Here is a 22,136-nt window from a genome sequence, read left to right on the forward strand (position 1 = left end):
CACATTTTTAGACTTTGTTGTAATATTGTTGAAACGATTTTTATCCTTTTTGAAAAAAATTTGCTCTAAAATGACTCATACTTCTAAAGGGAATTTTAAAATTTTCGATTTAAAATAACCTTTTGATATTATGACAAAGTTTAGAAACCAAATAGTATGTAGTTCATTGAAACTACTACATTTAAAGAATATTTCTGTACATAATTTCTTATTTTAAATTAAAAAAATACTTTGAAACTAATATAATAATTATTTAAAAATTTTTTAATTTGAAGAACATATTAAAACCTGTGTTTTAATTTTATTTATTCAAAGTTAATTTCGTTTAAAAATAATGAATCAATGAAATAATTATATATTTTTAAATACTACTTATTTAATATGAAAGTGATAAATTAAACCTACATAGCATTCTTATAAAATAAATTATTACTACGAAACTATGAAAGTTGTTGTATATTTTTAACAAAATACTACTAAGATGGAATAAAATGAATCAATGAAATAATTATATATTTTTAAATACTATTCATGAAAGTGATAAATCAAACCTACATAGCATTCTTATAAAATAAATTATTACTGTACTACAAAACTATGAAAGTTGTTGTACATTTTTAACAAATTACTACTAAGATGGAATAAAATTTATATAGCATTTATAGTTAAATCTATAATTTACTAAGAGAACCTTGTTTTATTTATATATTCATTTCCTAATATAAAATTTGCTCCTAGTTGTTATTTCAATGTATAATAATTTTAAGAGTAAATTACAAATTCAATCCTTGGACAACTGGGTTCTTAAATTTCTGATATTGGACAATTTTATCGCATTATTAGTCTGTGGACATGAGGTATAATCATATTGGAGGGACTTTTACACTATTCTTATACATTTTTATCCTTTATGTTACTTTTTGAATTGGGGGGAAACTTCTCCATTGGCTATATATCCACTAATATCAATATGCATCATTCAAAAGGTACCAGCAATGATATTAAATACTTCACCGATACCTCTTTCGTAATTTTTGTTTCAGTCAATTTTTACTTTGCTCTTCTTAATTGTTACTTCTCTTTTTTCTCCTTTCATTTTTCTTTATTTTTTTTTACTTCTTCTTTTGTATTTTAAAAATATGAATTTAAAATCAAATTAAATTTATTAATCATAAAATATGAATACATCCCTATATATATATTACTAAATATATGATTGTGTTTTTATTATTTTATATACCTATAAATCTAATATTTTAAATAAGCGAGTGATTATTGGATTAAATCCAAAACTATTTGATTCGTACAAAAAATGTCTTATTGACAATAAAATACTCAAAAAATAATCATATCATATTGATATAATATTATAATAAAAGTAAATATATAGAGTATTTTTCAGCACAACTAAACTCGAACCCTTGCGCTCTACCAACTGAGCTAGACGGGGCTATCTATTCATTTTTATAATTGTTAGGACTTTTTCTCACCAAAGTTAGACGGGCTACATGTTTGGGCTTTCAAGTATTTAATATTTATATCATCATTACATAATTCTTAGCTAGCAAAGAACATTGGAGCTGTCCAAACCAAAAGCCCAGTCTCATCCTCTCAATTTAAAAGACCATTGTTCAATTCCTACACAACTATTAACAGCTTTTAACCTCTCTTAATTTTCAAAAGCCAGTGTTCTTTTTCATGTTAAACATTTAGCAACTGACTAATTGAACGAAGAAACACATTTAAGAAGAATCTTTCGTTATAAATCCGAGAGAGTATAAACACACTTATTAAATAGAACGGCCCGTGCTTAATTAATAATGAGCCCAAATTCAAATTTCACTCTGCAATGTTTAGTCTTCACAATCACAGCTATAATAAAGTCTGCTTTTCTTGACTTAACCCAATCTAAGATAGAGAGCTATTCTATATTTCCGGAAGGCTTATCATTTCATTTTAATGTTTCTCATGCTTTGGCCATTCAGAATAAGGCCGTAATTTGCTGCCTATGGAGGCGCCGCAATTTCCGGCTCTATTGCGGATCCCAAAAAATTCCGGCCATCGGAAAAACAGCCGCAATCGCGGCGGTCTACCTGATTTTGCTGCTATTTTTCCGGCCTTATTGCAACTCAAATTCAACTGGAATTTCCGGGGTATTTGATTTTTCATTTTATTTTTTTTAAAAATTTAAATATATTTCACATTTTTCTCTATAACTATCCTCACTTCGTAATCCCTTCATTCCTCCCTTTTCTATTCTACATTCTCTGTTTACACTCCACAAAAATGAATCATGATGGTCCCCCAACGATTTTCATCGACTATCCAGTGTATCCCAATGGTCACCCAATGTATTCCGGTGGTCCCCCAATGTATCTTGGGCTGCTCAAAATGTGTACTACATTTTTAGTCAGACTGCGGGATGGATCCGAAAGATTCTGACTCGTGGAATCGTCAAGAGGGGTATCTGCCGATAATGGCCCAAGAAATGGATTCCCCATGAACACACAACTCCGGAATCAACCTCGTCGACAATTTCCCAATCAACACAAACTACTACAAGATTTCGGACATGGAGCCATCAACTGATGTAGCTCTACCATCCCCTTCGGAGGTGCATACCGGTTCATGTTGGGTCGAGATACCGCCGATCTCACACACGCACGAACGAGGAAATAAAGCACGCAAACGATATAACGTGGTTCGGTGATAATCCACCTACGTCCACGGAGAAGATGACCGGAATCTTATTGACGAACTCTTTACAATTACAACGAACTCACACTCACACGCTACCGCTCACAACTGCTTGCTATCTTGAGATTTAATCTCTCTGAGTGTGTGTATATGGTGTAATTCTGCTCTCTCACTACTGAGCTCTATCGAGCTATTTATACAAGATGCAATCAAGAAATAAAATCCAACTAACTCTATTTCCCAAAGTTAGTTATAACCGCTGCTCGGCTAAAACCGAACTGCCATTCTTGGTTAGCAACCGAACTGCATTTCTCGGCTATCAACCGAACTGCCTTTCTCGGCTATCAACCGAACTGCCTTTCTCGGCTAGCTCAAAGCCGAGCTTTATTTCTTGATCTCTTCTCGGAGCTGCCGAGGCTCCACCACTCGATCACAACCGGACTCAAAGCCGAGCTTCATTTCCGAGCTCAGAAGCCGAGCTCCAGTAGTTTGCATGGACACACTTTCACAAATCTCCACCTTGTCCTTGCAAAACTCCATCAATATCTGGATTCCCTTCTCAATCCTTGTTACAAGCTTCAACACTCCACAATCTCAACCAACTTCAAACAATGTTTGAATTTCGAAGTTGGCAGAGATTTTGTCAACATGTCTGATGCATTTTCTTCGGTAGGAACTTTCACCACATTGATCTTTCCACTTTGAATCTCATCTCTGATGAAGTGTCTCCTCACATCTATATGCTTCGACCTCTCATGGAACATTTGATGTTTTGCTAAACATATAGCCGAGTTGCTGTCACAGTTAATCTTCACTGCTCCCAGCTTCATTCCTAGATCTTGTAGTATCCCTTGCAGCCATTTTCCTTCCTTTGCAGCCTCTGTTAGCGCAATATACTCAGCCTCGGTCGTAGACAATGCAACCACAGACTGTAGATTTGATTTCCAACTCACTGCTGTGCCAAATAACGTGAATATGTAGCCACTTTGGGATTTTCTGTTGTCCAAGTTGGCAGCATAATCCGAATCACAAAATCCCTCAAGAACTTCATCCTTTTCAGACCAGGCTCCACCACCAAACTTCAAACCAATCATTACAGATCCCTTTAGATACTTCAAGATCCATTTCAGCGCGGCCCAGTGCTCTCTGCCCGGGTCAGCCATGTACCTACTGGCCACGCTTATAGCATGAGCAACATCCGGCCTTGTACAAATCATCAAGTACATCACACTGCCCACTATATTCGCATAGGGTATCAGACTCATTTCCCTTCTAGCTTCATCTGTCTTTGGCTCTTGTTCTTTGCTAAGTTTGAAATGGCCTGCCAATGGAGTGGAGACTAACCTTGCATCCTTCACTTGATACTTTTCTATCACCTTCCTGATGTAATCAGCTTGAACCAACCTCAGTTCCCTTTTTCCTCTGTCTCTGATGATATCCATCCCTAGGATCCGCTTTGCCTCCCCAAGGTCTTTCATTTCAAACTTCTGCTTCAGTTCCTTCTTGACAATCTGCAGCTCATTCTTGCTAGATCCAGCCAACAGGATGTCATCTACATACAGCAATAAGTAGGCAACTATCAGATCTCCCTTTCTCTTGATATACACACAGCTATCAAAGTTTGATCTCTCAAAATCCATCAGCTCCATCTGCTCATGGAATTTCTTGTTCCACTGCCTACTACTTTGCTTGAGGCCATATAGGCTCTTTTTCAGCAAGCAAACTTTCTTCTCCTCTCCAGGTTTCTCAAAGCCTTTAGGCTGCATCATGTAGATTGTTTCCTCTAGATCTCCATGTAAAAAAGCTGTCTTCACATCGAGTTGATGCAGCTCCCAGTTATAATGAGCAGTCATGGCCAACAAGATCCGAATGGAAGTATGTTTCACCACTGGAGAGAACACCTCTGTGTAATCAATTCCCTCCACTTGTGTGAACCCCCTAGCAACCAGCCTTGCCTTAAAACGTATGCTTTCAACCTCCCCCACCTCTACCTTCTTTTTGAACAACCATTTGCAACTGATCAGTTTCTGTATCCCTGGATCAATCACCAAAACCCAAGTTCCATTTTTCAATAGGGACTCAATTTCTTCTTCCATGGCCTTGATCCATTTCTGACTTTCCTTGCAACTCATGGCTTCTTCATAGGTCGAGGGCTCTGAAAACATGAGTACTTCTGCTACACATAGAGCAAAGAAGCTCATATCATAATCTGAAAACCTACTAGGCAAGCCTGCATTCCTCCTCGGATTCCTTCTAATTTCCTGACTTGCAGCAGCTTGCTCCATTGGTGGATCATGATCACTCGCATCCTGAGCTGGTTGAGGATTAAGTACTCCACCTTCTTCTTGATTTTCTGTAATATCAGCATCCTCATCTGTATCTGTTCCACCAGATCCTTCACCAAACTCAAAGTTCTGCATACTAGAGCTGCTGCCACCATCAGAGGCTCTTCCATTTTTCTTGAATGGCATTTCTTCTTCATTGAATATTACATCTCTGCTCACTATAACATTCTGACCTTCTCCATCCAAGTTCCACAATCTGTATCCCTTCACACCATCTTGGTATCCTAACATTGCACATTTCTTGGCTCTTGGTTCTAATTTATTCTGCCTTATATGTGCATAAGCTGCACATCCAAAAATCTTCAATGCAGAATAATCTCCCAAGCTCCCATACCATCTCTGATCTGGGGTCTCATCAGAGATTGCTGAAGAAGGACACTTATTGATGAGAGCGGCTGCAGTAGAAACGGCCTCTGCCCAAAACTTCTTTGGCATTCCAGAATAAAATAGCATACATCTCACTTTCTCTAGCAATGTCCTATTCATTCTCTCTGCCAACCCGTTTTGTTGGGGGTTTCTTGGCACTGTCCTATGTCTCCTTATTCCCTTCTCCTTACAGAAGCTATCAAATTCAGTAGACAGAAACTCCATGCCATTATCAGTCCTAAGATATTTCAGCACTGACCCTTTCTCATTCTCATATCTAGCATGCCATTCTCTAAACTTCTCAAATGCTTGGGACTTCTCTTTCAGGATATATATCCATACTTTTCTTGAATAATCATCTATGATGGAGATGAAATACTTACCTCCACCTATGGATTCAGTTGGAGATGGCCCCCAAAGGTCACTGTGGGCATACACAAAGGGTGCGGTTGAAGTGTGCTTCCCACCAGTGAATGGCAGCTTCTTCGCCTTTCCAAGAATGCAAGATTCACACTTACTCAGTTTCTCTGATGTACCTAACTTCATCACACCACGTTTGGCCAGCTGCCTGATGCCCTTTTCACCCACATGTCCCAGCCTAGCATGCCAAATATTAAGATTCTCTGACTGAGCAACATTCACTGCATCAACCACTGTCTCTCCCAGCAAGTAGTACAAGCTATTCTTTCTTTGGGCCTCCATAATGATTCTGGAACCCTTTGTTACTCTGAGAATCCCATTACTGGAATCAAACTTGTACCCCTTTGATTCTAACAATCCAAGAGAGATCAAGTTTCTCTTGATCTGTGGTATAAACCTGACCTCTGTGAGAGTCTTGACACTTCCACCCTTCATTCTGAGCTTGATCTCCCCAATGCCCTTGACATCACACGTCTGATCATTCCCCAGCATCACTGATCCTCTCCATGCTGACAATTCTTGAAACCAGGATTTGTGAGAGCATATATGGAAGGAGCAGCCCGAGTCCATAATCCAGCACTCTTCAATCTTTGCTCCTGAGTGTATATTCAAGGCCTCGTTGGCCTCCACCTCTTGAGCTAGATCAGCAGTCTCCAGGTTGCCAGCCATCTCTTGCCCTTGCTTCCTTCTCCAAGCATTGCAAGATTTCTTTAAATGGCCCGGTTTCTTGCAATAATAGCAGCTCCTGGTCTCCTTCTCTCCCTCAGCCCTCTCCTTCTTTGGTTTCTTTTTCTTGAAGCCTTTCTTGTTCTGACTTTTCTTCAGATACAAACTTTCAGCTACTGGATCATTTTTCCTTGAAGAAGTTGGATGATCAATCCTCTGTGATTCTTTCAATTTTAGGGCAGAATGAATCTCCTCATAGGTAACCTTGGACTCTCTTCCAAGTAGCACCGCATCCTTGAAATGTTCGAAACTTTTAGGAAGGGAATTCAGCAACATCAAGGCTTTGTCCTCATCCTTGATTACCTCATCGATGTTTTCAAGATCATCAATACATTTTCCGAACTCCTCAAGCTGCTCAGCAATGCTTCTTCCATCCGAGAACTTGAAGGCAAGAAGTTTCTGCTTCAAATGCAATCGATTTGCAAGGGACTTGGTCATATATAATGACTCAAGTTTTGTCCACACCCCTGCGGCTGTCTCCTCCTTGGAAACCTCTCTAAGCACCCTATCTGTCAAGTTCAAGATCAGGGTGCTATAGGCCTTGTATTGCATGTCTTGAAGCCTCCCTTTCTCCTTCTCGTCGGCCTCCGGATTCTCTTTAGGATCACTATTTCCCTTCAAGACATCCCATAGGCCTTGCTGCATCAAGATGGCCTTCATCTTCAGCCTCCACAGCCCAAAATCGTTTCTGCCGGTGAACTTCTCCACCTCAAACCTGGCCGTGGACATTTCTCGAACAAACGGTGGGCAATCGCCAAGATCGGCTCAGACAACAGAGCTCCCGGACTTCAACTCGCCCAGAAAACCAATCAAGAAAACGTTTCAACGTTTCCCACAGACGGCGCCACTTGTTGGGTCGAGATACCGCCGATCTCACACACGCACGAACGAGGAAATAAAGCACGCAAACGATATAACGTGGTTCGGTGATAATCCACCTACGTCCACGGAGAAGATGACCGGAATCTTATTGACGAACTCTTTACAATTACAACGAACTCACACTCACACGCTACCGCTCACAACTGCTTGCTATCTTGAGATTTAATCTCTCTGAGTGTGTGTATATGGTGTAATTCTGCTCTCTCACTACTGAGCTCTATCGAGCTATTTATACAAGATGCAATCAAGAAATAAAATCCAACTAACTCTATTTCCCAAAGTTAGTTATAACCGCTGCTCGGCTAAAACCGAACTGCCATTCTTGGTTAGCAACCGAACTGCATTTCTCGGCTATCAACCGAACTGCCTTTCTCGGCTATCAACCGAACTGCCTTTCTCGGCTAGCTCAAAGCCGAGCTTTATTTCTTGATCTCTTCTCGGAGCTGCCGAGGCTCCACCACTCGATCACAACCGGACTCAAAGCCGAGCTTCATTTCCGAGCTCAGAAGCCGAGCTCCAGTAGTTTGCATGGACACACTTTCACAGTTCACGCGCAAAGGGGAAGGGCAAAGCCAAGGAAAATCCTGCCGGGGGGGGGGGTGAGGGGGAAGTATACCTTAGAGGAGACGATCTTGGTGGCTAAGTGTTACGTTGACATTTCCGACAATCCAGTGACCGCAAACAAGCAGAGTGTCAACAAATTCTAGATACGAATCTCGGAGACGTAAAACCGGATCAAGCTCGACTGGCCATGCTTTGCGAACGGTATCACCTCTGCAAGTATTGGGGCCGGCTTCAAGCAGAGGTGTCCAAATTTGCCGCCATATACGTCAACAACCAATTTGGACTTTAACGTGATATTTTCTAAGTGTAGTTTTATTTTATCTATACTTTTTATTTGCATTTTTTATTTTATGTACTCTCCCCGTCCATCGTTACATTGCATTTTTAATTTTATGTACTCCCTCCATCCACCATTACATGTCTCATTTTTTTCATTTTCGTTCATTGCTAATAAATGTCTTTTCACTTTTATCATTTTTGGTAAATAGACCACACATTCTATTCATATTTTATTATAAAACTAATATATAAAAGTAGTTTCTTCACAAAGTCAAACAATTTCTTAAAATTCGAGTCGGTCAAATATGAGACATTTAATCATGGACGGATGGAGTAGTTTTTATTATTGTGTTTTTTATTTTATGTTATTTTCATTTTTATTATTTTCCTACTAAAATATTTGAAAAAATGGTGAACTAAGTTCTGGCAAAAAATTAGGCTATCTTATTGTTATTGCATGTATTGTGGCTGAAATAAAAAATGGTGAAAGGAAAAAAAAAGCTAGATTATATATAGCTGAAAATAAGGTTGAAAATCAAGGTATTATTGTGGATGCCTTAGGTTAGGTTAGGTTAGGTTAGGTTAGGTTGATAAGGGTTTTGCCGTTTTGGAGATAATTACGATTACCCACCAAGAGTTAACAATTTCTTTTACTTTAACATTTTAACTTTTGCTTTTTGTCTGTTGCTATCATACTTTCCCATTATATTCAATCTACTTCTTGGAGCCATCGGACATACTACCACGGCCCTTGCTTTTATCAAGGGTCTCATTTTTGTTCTTTATTAGAGCATCCACAATACGGACGAATGTCCCGGCGGGAAAGCCCACAGACATCCCAGAAACACCTCCTACTACATCATAAGGACATCCCACTACACTGCTATATCATAAGGAGATCCCATTGCACAATAGCAGATATCCCCAAGGACATCCCGGTGGACAAGCACAATAATAAAAATTCACAAATTCACAAATATGCAATTTATGGAATTAAAATTTCGACACGAATACGGGAAAAAAATACATAATTAAATTAAAAAACATCTGAAAGCTTCGACACACGCGGCACTCCCGGGCAGGGGTGGGAGCCCCAAATCGCGCCTTATACTATCGATGACCCCCTTGAGCATCTTCTCGTGTAAGGGGTCAGCCGCCGTGTTCCAATCCCATATGACATCTATCATACTCTGCTGCTGTTGGATGCGTGCGAGGTGAGTGAGAATGGGACTGGGCTCGCTAGGAGATGCCGATTGGACCTCGTGAGTCCGGCTGGCGCTTCCCCTAGGCATCCGCATCGCAGTCTTTTGCCGAAACGGTCGACGGCTGCAGGAAAACGAGGAAGGGGTCGGGGCCTCTTCGGCATCGTCGGGGAGGTCGTGGGAACCCACACTACTACTGTACTCGCCGGAGGCGTTGAGCTTTGGCCAGCCAGCAGCAACACCCGCACGAAACTTGGAGGAATCCTGCAGCACAACATAGGCATCCCAGTATTTGAAGTTGCCGAACTTCCCCTTCTCGGGGTAGTGCTGCAAAGACAATTTCTTCACATTTTCCATGGACATGTAGCTGGTTATCGTGCGACTGTTGTTTTCATAGATTCCGGCAAATCGGGTGATGGCCCTCCTCACCCGCTCCCACTGTTTCCGGCACTGCTCACCCCCGTGATACCTTCCACCAGCCAGGCAGAATTTGGCGTAGGCCTGGATAATGCGCCACCACATCTTTTCGATAGTTTGATTAGCCCCGAGCGACTCACTCCGCCTCACTCCAGACGATCCTCTTTCCCTCGTCGACCTCCTCCCCCTCGTCTCCCGCCACCCCCTCGTCCTCCGCACGCGAGGACTCATCAGCGCCCCTGCCCTTGCCATTCTTCTTCGACTACCTTGCCGAAGCAACCGACGCCCTACCGCCAGTTGACTCTGAGTGGTAGTCTCCCTAATCGGAGATATCCCCAACTCCTCCAGTGAAAAAGTCTCATTGCCGGTGAACTGAGTCTCCAGTGGAGTACTCTGGGAACCGGTGGTCAATAAATCCATGTAGGGCCGATAGACAATGTCCCCAGGTGATTGGGGCACCCCCACTCTGCTCCCCTTCCCCCCCCCGCAGCGGCAGACATGCCCTGCATCATACCGGACATCATTCCCCCCATCATCTCGGCAGCCATCCCCCTACTCACCCCGGGCATTTGGGGCACCATCCCACCCATCCCCGCCCATCATTCTCGACATTTGGGGCATCATTCTGGGCATCCCGCCACTTCCGCCGGCGTTTCCCCCACCTCCAACGGGGAACGTCAGCGTTTGTGACTCGCTCGTGGCAGGAGAATCACTGTCGTGCTCCATTTATCTTCAAAAGAAATGAGAGTAGAGAGAGAGAAAATCGTTAATACAAGTGGTGCAAATGAAATGAAGTGCAATGAGTAGTATATATAGAGTTTTTTTTAAAAAAATTGGAAAATGGGATGTCCGCCGGGACGTCCGTCGAGTCACCACAATAGCGGATGACACGACGGACGACCCGGCGGACGTCCGCTCATACCCGCAGACGACCTCTCGTCAATCGAGCGCTCGTCCGTCGCAATAGTGGACATCCCGGACGGACAACCCGCTTGCTCTTATCTGTAGTACTTTTTTAATATTAGGTAAGAATTGAATTTAGACATATAAAATACGGAGCAAGTGAATTTGGCTGAGAAACTAGCATATTATTCTGGACTAGTAAAAAATGACCATTTCCACTAAGTTTATTCTTTCATAGAGGTTCCCATTAATTAATCAACCAAAGGTATTTATTTATTTTCGGATTTTCGAATGCAACAGACGTTTGATATTGTCCGCTTGGGGTAAAGCCCGCACGGATTTATTTTTGGGTCACCCCATAAGGCGTCAAACTGATTAGGGGTTGGACATGAATTATATACACATTCCAACTTCCTTCAGACTCCCGATGTGGGATGGGTTTGTACTTAACGAACCTCTCCCTCAAACCAGATCACATTGGGAATAAGACAGACACAATCGACCTAGCTCTGATACCATTTGTTCGGATTGTCGACTGCAACAGATGTTTGATATTGTCCGCTTTGGGTCAAGCCCGCATCAGGAGTTTGAGGGAAGTTGGAAGGTGTATGTAATACATGTCCAACCCCTAATCAGTTAGAGGCCTTTTGGGAGTGACCCAAAAACAAATCCTTGCGGGCTTGACCCAAAATGGAAAATATCAAACGTCTATTGCAGTCGAAAATCCGAACAAGTCCGCCTCCCCGGACCCCCAGACAAGGGGGCGTTACCCCCCTTGACCTCTCGGCTAGCGACAAACTATACAGATTCAATGTATACTAATAAATCTCCACCTTGACTTGAATTCTCCCTTGCAGATGCATCATTACAATGCCAGACGTAGGGATGTCAATCGGGCCAGCCCGGTGGGTTTCAGGCTAACCCTATCGGGTTTCGGGTCAATCGGGTTGTGATTTTTTTGGGTTATAAAAGTTTAACCCTAATCCAAAAAGCTCGGGTTTCGGGCTAACCCAACGGGTTAATCGGGTTGCTACCGATAAAATTAACATGCGATCAATCCAATAAATAATGATGAAAATTAGTTATATTTATAAAATGTAAAACATTTAATTATGATAATTTGATAATTTGAGATATATGCTTAAACTCAAACATAAACATGAACAAATATTAATATTTGAGATTTGTGCAAAATGAAGTATAAACATATTTCAAGTAAATTTAAAGAATGTTTTAGAAATTTATATAATTTTTAGTGAATTGGATGTTTCTAATTTATTTATCTATTATTATATTAATAAAGATTTACTATATAATTTGTATATTTAATATAAAATTAGAAGTTATTTTTTTAGTTATATATATTATAAAAATAATCAATGAAATGACAAATTATGAGTCAAATAAATAGAACAATAGAAATTTTACCGGGTTTTCGGGCCAACCCATCGGGTTTTCAGGTCTTGCCCTAACGGGTTGCGGGTTAATCGGGTGTGGGCTAATCGGGTTGTAATTTTTTCGGGCTATAAATTTTCAACCCTAACCCTATAAATTTGGTAGGCTATTTGGGCCAGCCCACGGGTAGCAGGCTGCACTGACATCCCTAGCTAGACGAATAGCTTGCCTCAGATTTTCCCTCACTGGGCAATTAACAGCTCATGACATTAAGCAAGTCCAAACAATGTTGAAACTTGCTCTGCGGGACCAGCTTGGTGAACATATTAGCAGGATTATCAGTAGTACCTACTTTCTTCACCTCAATTCTCTTCTCATTCTTCAGAAAATGATACCTCAGATCAATATGTTTGGTCCTCTCATGATGGACCTGATCCTTGGTTAAACAAATAACACTTTGACTATCACAGAAAATAACACCTTGCTCTTGATGTAGACCAAGATCACCAACTAGCCCTTTCAGTCATATTCCCTCTTTAGCAGCTTCTGTCAATGTCATATATTCTGCTTCAGTCGTAGACAAAGTAACTGCAACCTGCAAAGTTGCCTTCCAACTAATAACGGAACCACCAAGAGTGAAAACATAGCCAGTCATAGATCTTCTACCGTCAACATCTCTAGCATAATCAGAATCAGAATAACCAATCATAGAACAGTGAGTATCACCTCCATAAACGAGACCAACATCAGACGTACCTCTCAAGTAACGAAGGATCCTCTTTACAGCCTGCTAGTGCTCATTTCCAAGATGCCCCATAAACCTACTGCCAACACTAATAACATGTGCTATATCTGGTGTAGTGCAGACCATAACATACATCAGACTCCCAACAGCATTTGAGTACGAAGGTTGAGACATGTATTCCTTCTCAGCTTCAGATTTCAGTGCATGATCAGATGACAGATGAATGTTTATGGCATTTGGAGTATCAATAGCCTTTGATGTAGGCATGCCAAATCTTGACAAAATCTTCTCAATGTAACTCTTCTGTGACAGGGAAAGCTTCTTCTTTGTTCTATCCCTAGATATCTTCATACCCAGGATTTTCTTTGCAGCACCCAAATCCTTCATATCTAACTCAACACTGAGGTGAGCTGATAAGGCTCATTTCATGCATCGGTTTAAGGGTAAAATGTACGCTGCTTGATCGGTTTATTGCGCAAAACAAGTGTTAAATGTGCAGGAATGCCACTTGACCAAAGCAGCAAGGCCAAACTGATCAAGCAAGTACAAAAGGCGATAAAAGGCCAAGAATCAGGGGAGTTGATCAAGGGGAGTGATCAAGCAGTTAGGCGGGGACCGCTGGCTTCTAGAAGAAGAACACGTGAGGAAATGAGCTGGAAGTGGCGCACCATTCTGTTATCAAGGACAACGTTCTAGAAGGGGGCACGTGCTAGCTTATGAGACGCAAGGACGGATCTGAGACATGAATCTGTTACTCAAAAGCGTCGTCATTCTAGAAGAAAGGCACGTAGCAATCAATGAGTCGCTCATTCTCAGCATGAGCGAATATTCCCTGTCAGGATCGTTATCCAGCTGGAGGCCGAATCGAGCTTATAAATAGAGGGTGTGCCAACACAAGAAAGTGGAGATCCTTTACTTTCCGTCTAGTTTAGCTTAGTTTTACTTAGTCCTGTTCTCTAGAATAGTTTAGCTTAGATAAAGTAATGCGTAGTTAGAAAGGGGAATTAAAGAAGGGCTGCAGAATACTTGTTTTCTGTCGGCGTATTCCTAAATTACCCACCGAGATTCTTCTCGGTTTTACTTGCTTTCTTATTTTCCGAAGTATTAGCTTAGTTTTAATTTCACGCTATATTGCTCTCAGTTTAGTTTAATCAAAGTTATTTCGTTTTCATCCTCGCATTTACTTTTCCGCAGTTACCTGCAATTTACTTGACCCAGTAGTTAAATCTCTGTTGATCAAGCTAGCTAGTTTAATTCCGCCTAGAGTAAAAACAGTAGTTAAAAACTCCCAAGTTAAAGCGTGGCAGTAGCCAACCCCCCCTGTTCACTACTCACACACTCAACACACCAACTTCTCTGTGGGATCGACCCCGAATTTGCCGCTTTACTGTTAAAGTTGTGCAAAATTGGGAGTTTACAAATTACTTTGGTAAGGAAGAAAGAGCGAGAGCAAGACTGTATTGATTAAGTGGCAACGACATTTGCTAACTGATCCGACCGGTTCGGTTATCATTCCCTATAACTTGATCCGCATTCTAATCACGTCTTCGTCTCTTTCCAAGTCCTTCCAAAATGGCGCCGTTGCCGGGGAAGCATGGTGTTACTTTATGTTTGTGTGTAGTGCGTAGGTGTATATAGTCTTATTTTCTTGTTTTCTCATTTTGTTTTTCACTGTTGATGAGAAGGTACCAACGCGGTGGACACTGGAATCATCCCTTTCTATACAGATAGACTAACGCTCATTGGAGAGTCCAGGAAGCCGGCGTTGTCACCACTCGTTACAGAGCAGCATTAGAAGCCGCAGCAGCCGCTGAACAGAACACACAACCACCACCAGCAGAGATGACCCTTGTCGCTGACGACTCCGGTATCAGATCTCTGCACGCTCATGATGAAAAGGAGCCCACATATGCCATTGCCGCTACTCCTGGGATGCGGACCATCGCGATCAAATCATGAGTACTGGCTGTTTTGTCCCACTTTTACAGTCTTTCAAAAGAGTGTCCGTACGTATTTCTAGAGGAGTACTGCCGATACTGTAATATTCAGCCCGTGCCGGCTGGATCCACATCCGAAGATTACAGGCTAAAAGCTATTCCCTTCGTTTTAAAGGGCGATGCGGGTGTCTGGCTGTCAAGGCTGCCAGAAGGATCCATCCGGACCTCGGCCGAATTCCGCATGATATTACTCTACCGCTTCTTTCCAGCATCAAAGATGAGTGCCCTCAAACGGGATATTACCGAAGCCAGACAAGAGTACGATGAGCCCCTCGGTCAATACTGGGACAGATTCTAAGGGCTGCTTCAAGCATGCCCCAACCACAAGCTGGGGGAGCGGGAGATCTACTCGACCTTCTATGGCGGACTTACGGTGGACAGCAAAAATGACCTCAACCTCGCAGCTCAAGGGGATTTCTCGAAAACCCCGTTTAGCCAAGCCAAAAATATACTGGAGAGGCTGATCGAGGCTAAGCGGTCGTACGAGACATCTAGAGGCCAGTATAGAAGAGGGGCAGTGCATGTAGCAGAGGCGCGCAATGACGAAAAGTTGGAGGCTCGATTTGAGCAAATGGAGAAGAAACTGCGGGAGGCAGTAGAGAAAGCAAGACCGCCACCACCACCTACACCAAAGGAGACACAATATGTGCCGCAACCGTCCCAACCAGAAGAACATCATTATTATTACTGTGAATCCCCCCCTGAGGTAGAGCCGCAAGCCCAAGTGAATGTCGTAGGTCATTGGAACGCGAATGGGAACTGGTTCTAAGGGAAGTAGAGAGATGCTCCGTGGAGGGACCACCCAAACATTAGGTGGACTGATCAGAATCAAAGCTAACCACCCCCGACGCAGTCCTTACAACTCACCGAGGGGCAGCCCAACTGGCCTGCTCGGGTCCAGGAGTGGCCAAACACTGGAGGGAACAAATTGCAGGGCAGTCAGGCAGGATGGTCAAGAGGACCTCAAGGGAACTGGTCAAGTGGAGGACAACCTAACTGGTCAAGCCGACAACAGGAAGGAGAGTGGGGGTACCGGCACCAAGTCCCTCAGTTTTGCAACCAGGGAAGACAACCAAATGATCAAATGGTGAACTAAGTCCCGCAGTACCAAAGAGGAAACCCGCAGAATCACTTCCGGCCAGAGCAGTATGGACATTCCGGCTACTATCAGCAAGGCCATGGAGGAGGGCGATTTAATCAGGGATATAACAAACAGAAATTTGAAGGTCCAAGAGATGCGATGATCCCGCATCAGCCCCAAGACGCAATGCGAGAAATACAAAAAACTCAGGAAGAGCAGAGGGCTGCACTCAAGATACTTACAAAGCAGTTATCTCAGGTAGCCATGTCCTTGGGCGAGCTGAGAGGGAATGAAGGAAGGCTTCCGGCCACAGTGCAACAATCTACAGGATGAGAGATTGTCAATACAGTCTCTCTGAAATCGAAAAAAGTTTGTCAAAGTTCATCTGCGAGTTTTCCAGCACCTAGACTCAATCATAATGAAGGCTTTGAGCCTAACACCCATAAACAGGTTGCTGGGAAGAGGAAGATGGGCGAAGCAGAAAATGTGATTGGAGTGATCCAATCTAGTGATCTTCCACCAAAGAAAGCTGACCCAGGGGTATTTACGCTCCCAATTTCCATCAGAAACGTCCAAATGGCGCAAGCAATGTGCGATCTAGGGGCTTCCATCAATAATATGCTGTATTCTATATACGAGAAGCTGGAAGATGCTAAGCTTGTCAAAACCGATATGGAAATACAGCTAGCAGACGGGTCTTGCATCTACCCCGAAGGAGTTCTGGAAGATGAACTTGTCAAAGTAAACAAGTTTATGTACCCCGCCGACTTCTTCGTCATAAAGACGACAGAGCCGGGAGCAGAAGAGTCTGTTGGCATCCTTTTGGGAAGGCCATTCTTATCCAAAACTAGCACAGTCATCGACGTCCGCCAAGGGACGATGAAGCTGAGTTTTAATGGAGAACAACTTACATTCGAAGTTGATAAAGCTGTGAGGAAGCCGCAGGACAGCGAGAGCATTCAAACAGTAGACGCTATCAGCCCTCAGAAAAAAAAGTATCCGGAAAAGAAATCCTTCAAAGAACCACCCTCTGGTTCCACTGAAGGTGAACAACTCAAGAGAGAGGCAGCAGAATGGTTTGATACGACGATGACTGGAGAAATGAACGATCAAGCCATTAGAAGGACAATTATGAAATTTCGCCAACCGTCACAACCAACCGAGTCAAAAGAGGTTATCCAACTAAGAAGGGTCGAGAAACCACCTGACCAAGCTACCCCATTGAAAGGAACGCTGAAGGAAGATCCCTCGCCTACAAGGCATCTAATCTCCGCACCAGCATCGCCGATGACTCTCAAGAACTTTACCAACCAGGCCAATAACAAACCAGTCAAGCTAAATCTGCAGGAACAGGAAGGGAAATCGAAGAAAAAACTGAGGCCAGATCAAGGGGTAGTCAAGTGGAAAACGCATGCCTTGATAGAAACTCACCCGGAGTTGTATATGCATCCCATTATAAAAAAAGGAGGGACGCCCCACTTTAATCGACAATGCAGAATTAGCCCCGCCCTGAGATTGGAAGAGTTCATGGTGGGGGAGGAAGAGTTACTCTTCCAGTGTCAACCGAAACTGACACCCAAAGGGCAGAATTCGAACTGGGCAGACCCTCGAACAATCGAAGCAATGCACACGCAGGCAGTGAAACTCCCATACTCTACCGACCAGGAGGAGGTCAGAACCTTTTTAGGACGCGCCAGGATCCATAGAAGATTCATCAAGGTTTTCGCAAAAAGTGCCCAGCCCCTGACGAAGCTTTTTCCGAATAACATGAAGTTTGAGTTCTCTGATGGTTGCAAGGCTGCGTTCCCAAAGGACCGATTGATAAACTTTCCAAAAATACGTGCCCCCGACTGGAATCACCCCTTTGAGGTGATGTGCGATGCTAGCAATCATGCTGTGAGGGCAGTATTAAGTCAGAAAATCCAAGGGGAGAGTTACGTTTCCCTCTACGTGTCAGAAACATTGAATCGGGGACAAAGGAACTATGATGCAACCGAAAAGGAAGTGCTATCAGTAGTCTTTGCATTTGGAAAGTTTGGACGATACCTACTTGGTTCCAGGGTAATAGTGTATACAAACCAGGCGGTTGTCAAGTACCTCTTGGCGAAAAGGGGATCAAACCCGCGTTTGCACAGGTGGTTATTCCTTATACAGAAGTTTGAATGGGAAGCAGTGGATAAGAAAAGATGTGAGGACAGAGAGGTGAATCACCTATGCCGAATTCTGCGAGAAGGAAACAGGTAAACCATTCCAGCCGATTTCCCTGAAGGGCACCTGCATCTAATCAAGTCACAATCTGAAGAACAACGGATCTGCCAGGAAGGGAAAATTGATCAAAGAAAACAGATAAGATGGGGACAACACGCACAGAAAAGGGCAGTGTTTGCAGATATGGCCGACTACTTGGTAGCAAGCGAGTCGACAGGAAGGGACAGAATGGGGGCGTTTGTAGTGGGCGACATTCCACTACTAATGCCTAGCTCGCACCAATGAACAGGTAGAAGAAGTGATCGGATACTCATGGGAAGTCTGCTTGATCAAGCGACAAATTCCTAATCTATTAAACTGATCAAGTAACATCCCATGGGAACCCTGTCAAATCCTTATTAGTGTAAATTGTTTTTAATGTGTTACTTTTATTTCTTAGAAAATTAAAAGTCGGAAGTGGAGGAAAGAAACTGATCAAGTGGAATTATGTGAGTTTTCACCTGGATATAATTGACTACTTGATCAGTGCAACGAGGGCTAACCAGTGGCCACAGTGATTTAATTAATCTGGGACAAGTGGTGATAGGACATATGCAGTCATTAGAGAGGTGTCAGGCTGCGCCAACTGTCTCAATGAAAGGACGTCCTAGGGAGAGGGAGAAAGCGTATCAGAGAAGCTAAGCCAGCTGGCACTCTGAAAAAGGTGCGCCCGTGCGTGAACAGTCGCAGAGATCTCAACCGACAGAGATCCCAACAGTTGTGGTATTAGTATAATAGGCAGAATCTCAGGGCTGTATTTCACTTTCAACCAAAAGCGACTACAGTGCATTCCTTTTACTCTCCCCACACCGATCCAAATTTCAAACCCTTGCCTAGAACATTTTCTCCACCAGCAGTCATCACCATTACAAGTGAAAATGTTTATTAAGCAAATTCCCACTCCTTCATCATCCCCCAGTGCCGGAGACGACGGTGGCGACCAGGAAACTTCTGAAGGGGCTGGCAGCGGAAGCGTGCGTTCAAAACGGATCACATGAATTTGATCTATTTAGCAGATTATTTAGACAAAATCTATTCGCGTAATTATCACATGTGTCATGCTCATAACTTGAATTAAAACATGCTTTAGAACATAAAATCCCTAAAACATGCTTACTACGGAATTAGCCAATTTACCTTGTTGATTCAATCAAGAATCGATGATGGCTTGCTCCGTCTCCACGTGAAGATCTTCAATACAAGACCTTGGATCTTCTGACTGGTGTCCCGGACTATACGCTGATATTTGTGTGGGCAAATCTCACCAACGTACTAGGACTCGAATAATGGAAGACAGAACTCAGCTCACGGAGGAGGCACAAATTTCGAGCTCTCTCTTTAGAGGGGGATGAAAATTTTGATAATAAATTGTTATGTTTTCTGTCTCCTTTATTCTCCTATTTATATAAGTCACATATTGGGCCCAGTCAGGGATCTAAGGAAGAATTTGGAACAGGCCTCAACCAATTAGCTTTTTACTAATTAAATTGAACCCACAATTTAATATAAGCTTATATTGGAATATTACGAGCAGCCACTACAGAAGTAATATTGCACTGCCTTTCAAATCCGAAATTACAAGTATTCCGGGTTTCCTTTAATTGCATTTGATTCATTTCCCGCGCTTAAGATGGAAACATCCATTAATTAATTAATGTCTGCTATAGACTTAATTAACATATTTCGAATTCCAAGAGTGGACTTAGCAAGAAACTCTTATTTATTATTCATAGAGTAATCAAACACCAACTAGCTAGGTTCTGAATAATAAAACCTCGTTTCGAGGTCCTCTTGTGGATGTTATCAAACGAGACTCTCCTCGCGCACGTTTCAATATAATAGCAATCCTAGCACCACTAGATAATGATCACCACTACCCAATATACCTGGATCGCTGGGTTACGAAAAACCCGCACCTTTGGTAAGTCAAAGTAGTGGATCCTCAATATCGTATGCTCAATGCTAACGTACATTGATTAAGAAATTAATTTTCAAGACCTCGTCTTTCAGTAGATAGCATAAAGACTCGTCTTGCTGTTAGATCCATTCAGTGCTATATCACACCAACGTCATCTTATTTCAATAAGGTTTAGAAATAATCGGACTGACATTGCAACCTTTCGCGATAGGTAGTCTAAGCCTATCTACGTTGTGAAATTCTTATTTTTCTTTGTTTAGAACTGACCGTGTCACCTTAAATTGGACGACGCCCACAACCGGTCTACTAAAACAAAGACGTAGACTTTGTTACGTTTGCTCATACATTTAAATATGTAATAAACAACCATTAAATGTAAAACATAACAACATTATGATAAAAATAATCTGTTACACTTATTGGAAAATAACCATTAGAGTTTTACAGTATCCAATCACTCGAAAGGTGATTTCTAGTATACAAAACCCTAACAACTTCATCCCAAGTTCGTCAAGAAAATCCTAACTCTTGTATGCCAAACACCGCCCCACCACAAACCAGCACCGCTACTCCAAGTCCCGAAATATATAAAGAAACCCTACGACACCTCAATAAAGTCCTCCTGAGTATACCTCGCGAGTTGGACGATGCAACAGCATACGCCGAACTCAAGGCTAGACTTGGGATTTCCCGGTTTAACAATCCTGCTTCATCCTCTAAACCAAAGATCCCACCTAGTTCTCCTACATCAAGAAACCATATTCCATCCAACCTTCACCTTCGTCCCCAACCCAGCCGATGCAATGTAGTGCAGACACCGCCGATGAAGAAGGGTTGGGGGAGGATTATAGGCAGCCGTTGGCTATTCCGTCGCCAGCAGGCGGTGGCGGCTCCGCTTCGATCCATAAGCTCATTTGACTGAGGGCGGCGGCATCAACAGTGAAGAGGAAGAGGAATTCCGCCTATTGTTCGACTATGGGAAGACGGAGGAAGAGGAACCGCTACGTCGTCAGACACGGCGTATGACAACGGATCGGCTCCTGGAGGTAGCTGAAAACCTGAAAACACAAGGTGAGGAAGGAACGGTGTTACAGAAGCCGCGCACAGTACAGAGGCTGGTGGATGAAGAACCAGAAGAGCCTCAGTTTCAGGAAGCGGGAGAGGAGGAAAAAGATACCAAGGGCAGTCTGGCGAGGGAAAGGAGAGAGAGAAAGAGGAAGGGGAAGGAGAGTATTCTCCCTACTCCCAAGAGAAGCCACCCCGTTGACACAGAGGTCACCATTGCAGATGCTTCTACGCCCGCTTCCCCACAACCAGGAGATGAGGGCAGTGATTCAACAGGAGAGGAATTGCGTTGGACCAGAACGACCAGGAGACAACAAGGAAAGCCTGAAACCTCTCCTTCCATCACCTACTCTCCTCAGCATGTAGTGTTGACCCCAACTCTTCACCAACAGATGATGAAGTTCGATGATCCTAAGATGCAGAAGGAGGTGCACCAAAGGGTGACCTCCCAGAAGAAGTTAAAGGCGAGGAAGATGCTGCACCAGCCATCCCTGGAGAAGATAGGAATGAATGAGAGGTTTTCAGCCTACATTGCCAGCATCGGTTTTGAATGGTTGCTAGAGGTCGATGAGGCCCCTGTGCCTGAGGACCTAGCCAAGGAGTTTTTCACATCCTTCCGCTTTATAGGAAGTTTAGACCTGAACGAAGAGAGTGTTTCCTTCAGGGTCTTTGGCCAAGAACAACTAATGAGCCTCAACGATTTCTCTATCCAGATGGGCCTCTACACGGAACAACAGGTGGCTGACGGGGTCTGGGTTAGGCATGATATCGGTCTCCCTCAGAGGAACCCAAAATTCGATCAGCAAGTCGTCTGGAAGGAAATATGCTGAGGACGCGCCCCTACGTTCAGAACTTCTGAATCCAGAGGACATCTTATTGCTCATCCT

The 22,136-nt window shown here is 42.9% G+C and overlaps 1 protein-coding gene across 1 annotated transcript; it reads left to right on the forward strand.

Annotated features, from left to right (window-relative positions):
- The first annotated feature begins 16,205 nt into the window (after positions 1-16,205).
- Positions 16,206-18,181, forward strand: LOC121796722. The gene is made up of 3 exons (XM_042195511.1): positions 16,206-16,277; positions 16,470-17,690; positions 18,080-18,181. The coding sequence occupies exons 1-3, from the start codon at positions 16,206-16,208 to the stop codon at positions 18,179-18,181; spliced, it is 1,395 nt and encodes a 464-aa protein (XP_042051445.1).
- The last annotated feature ends 3,955 nt before the right edge of the window (positions 18,182-22,136 follow it).

This window comes from Salvia splendens, chromosome 3, assembly GCF_004379255.2.
Source record: "Salvia splendens isolate huo1 chromosome 3, SspV2, whole genome shotgun sequence".
NCBI lineage: Eukaryota > Viridiplantae > Streptophyta > Magnoliopsida > Lamiales > Lamiaceae > Salvia > Salvia splendens.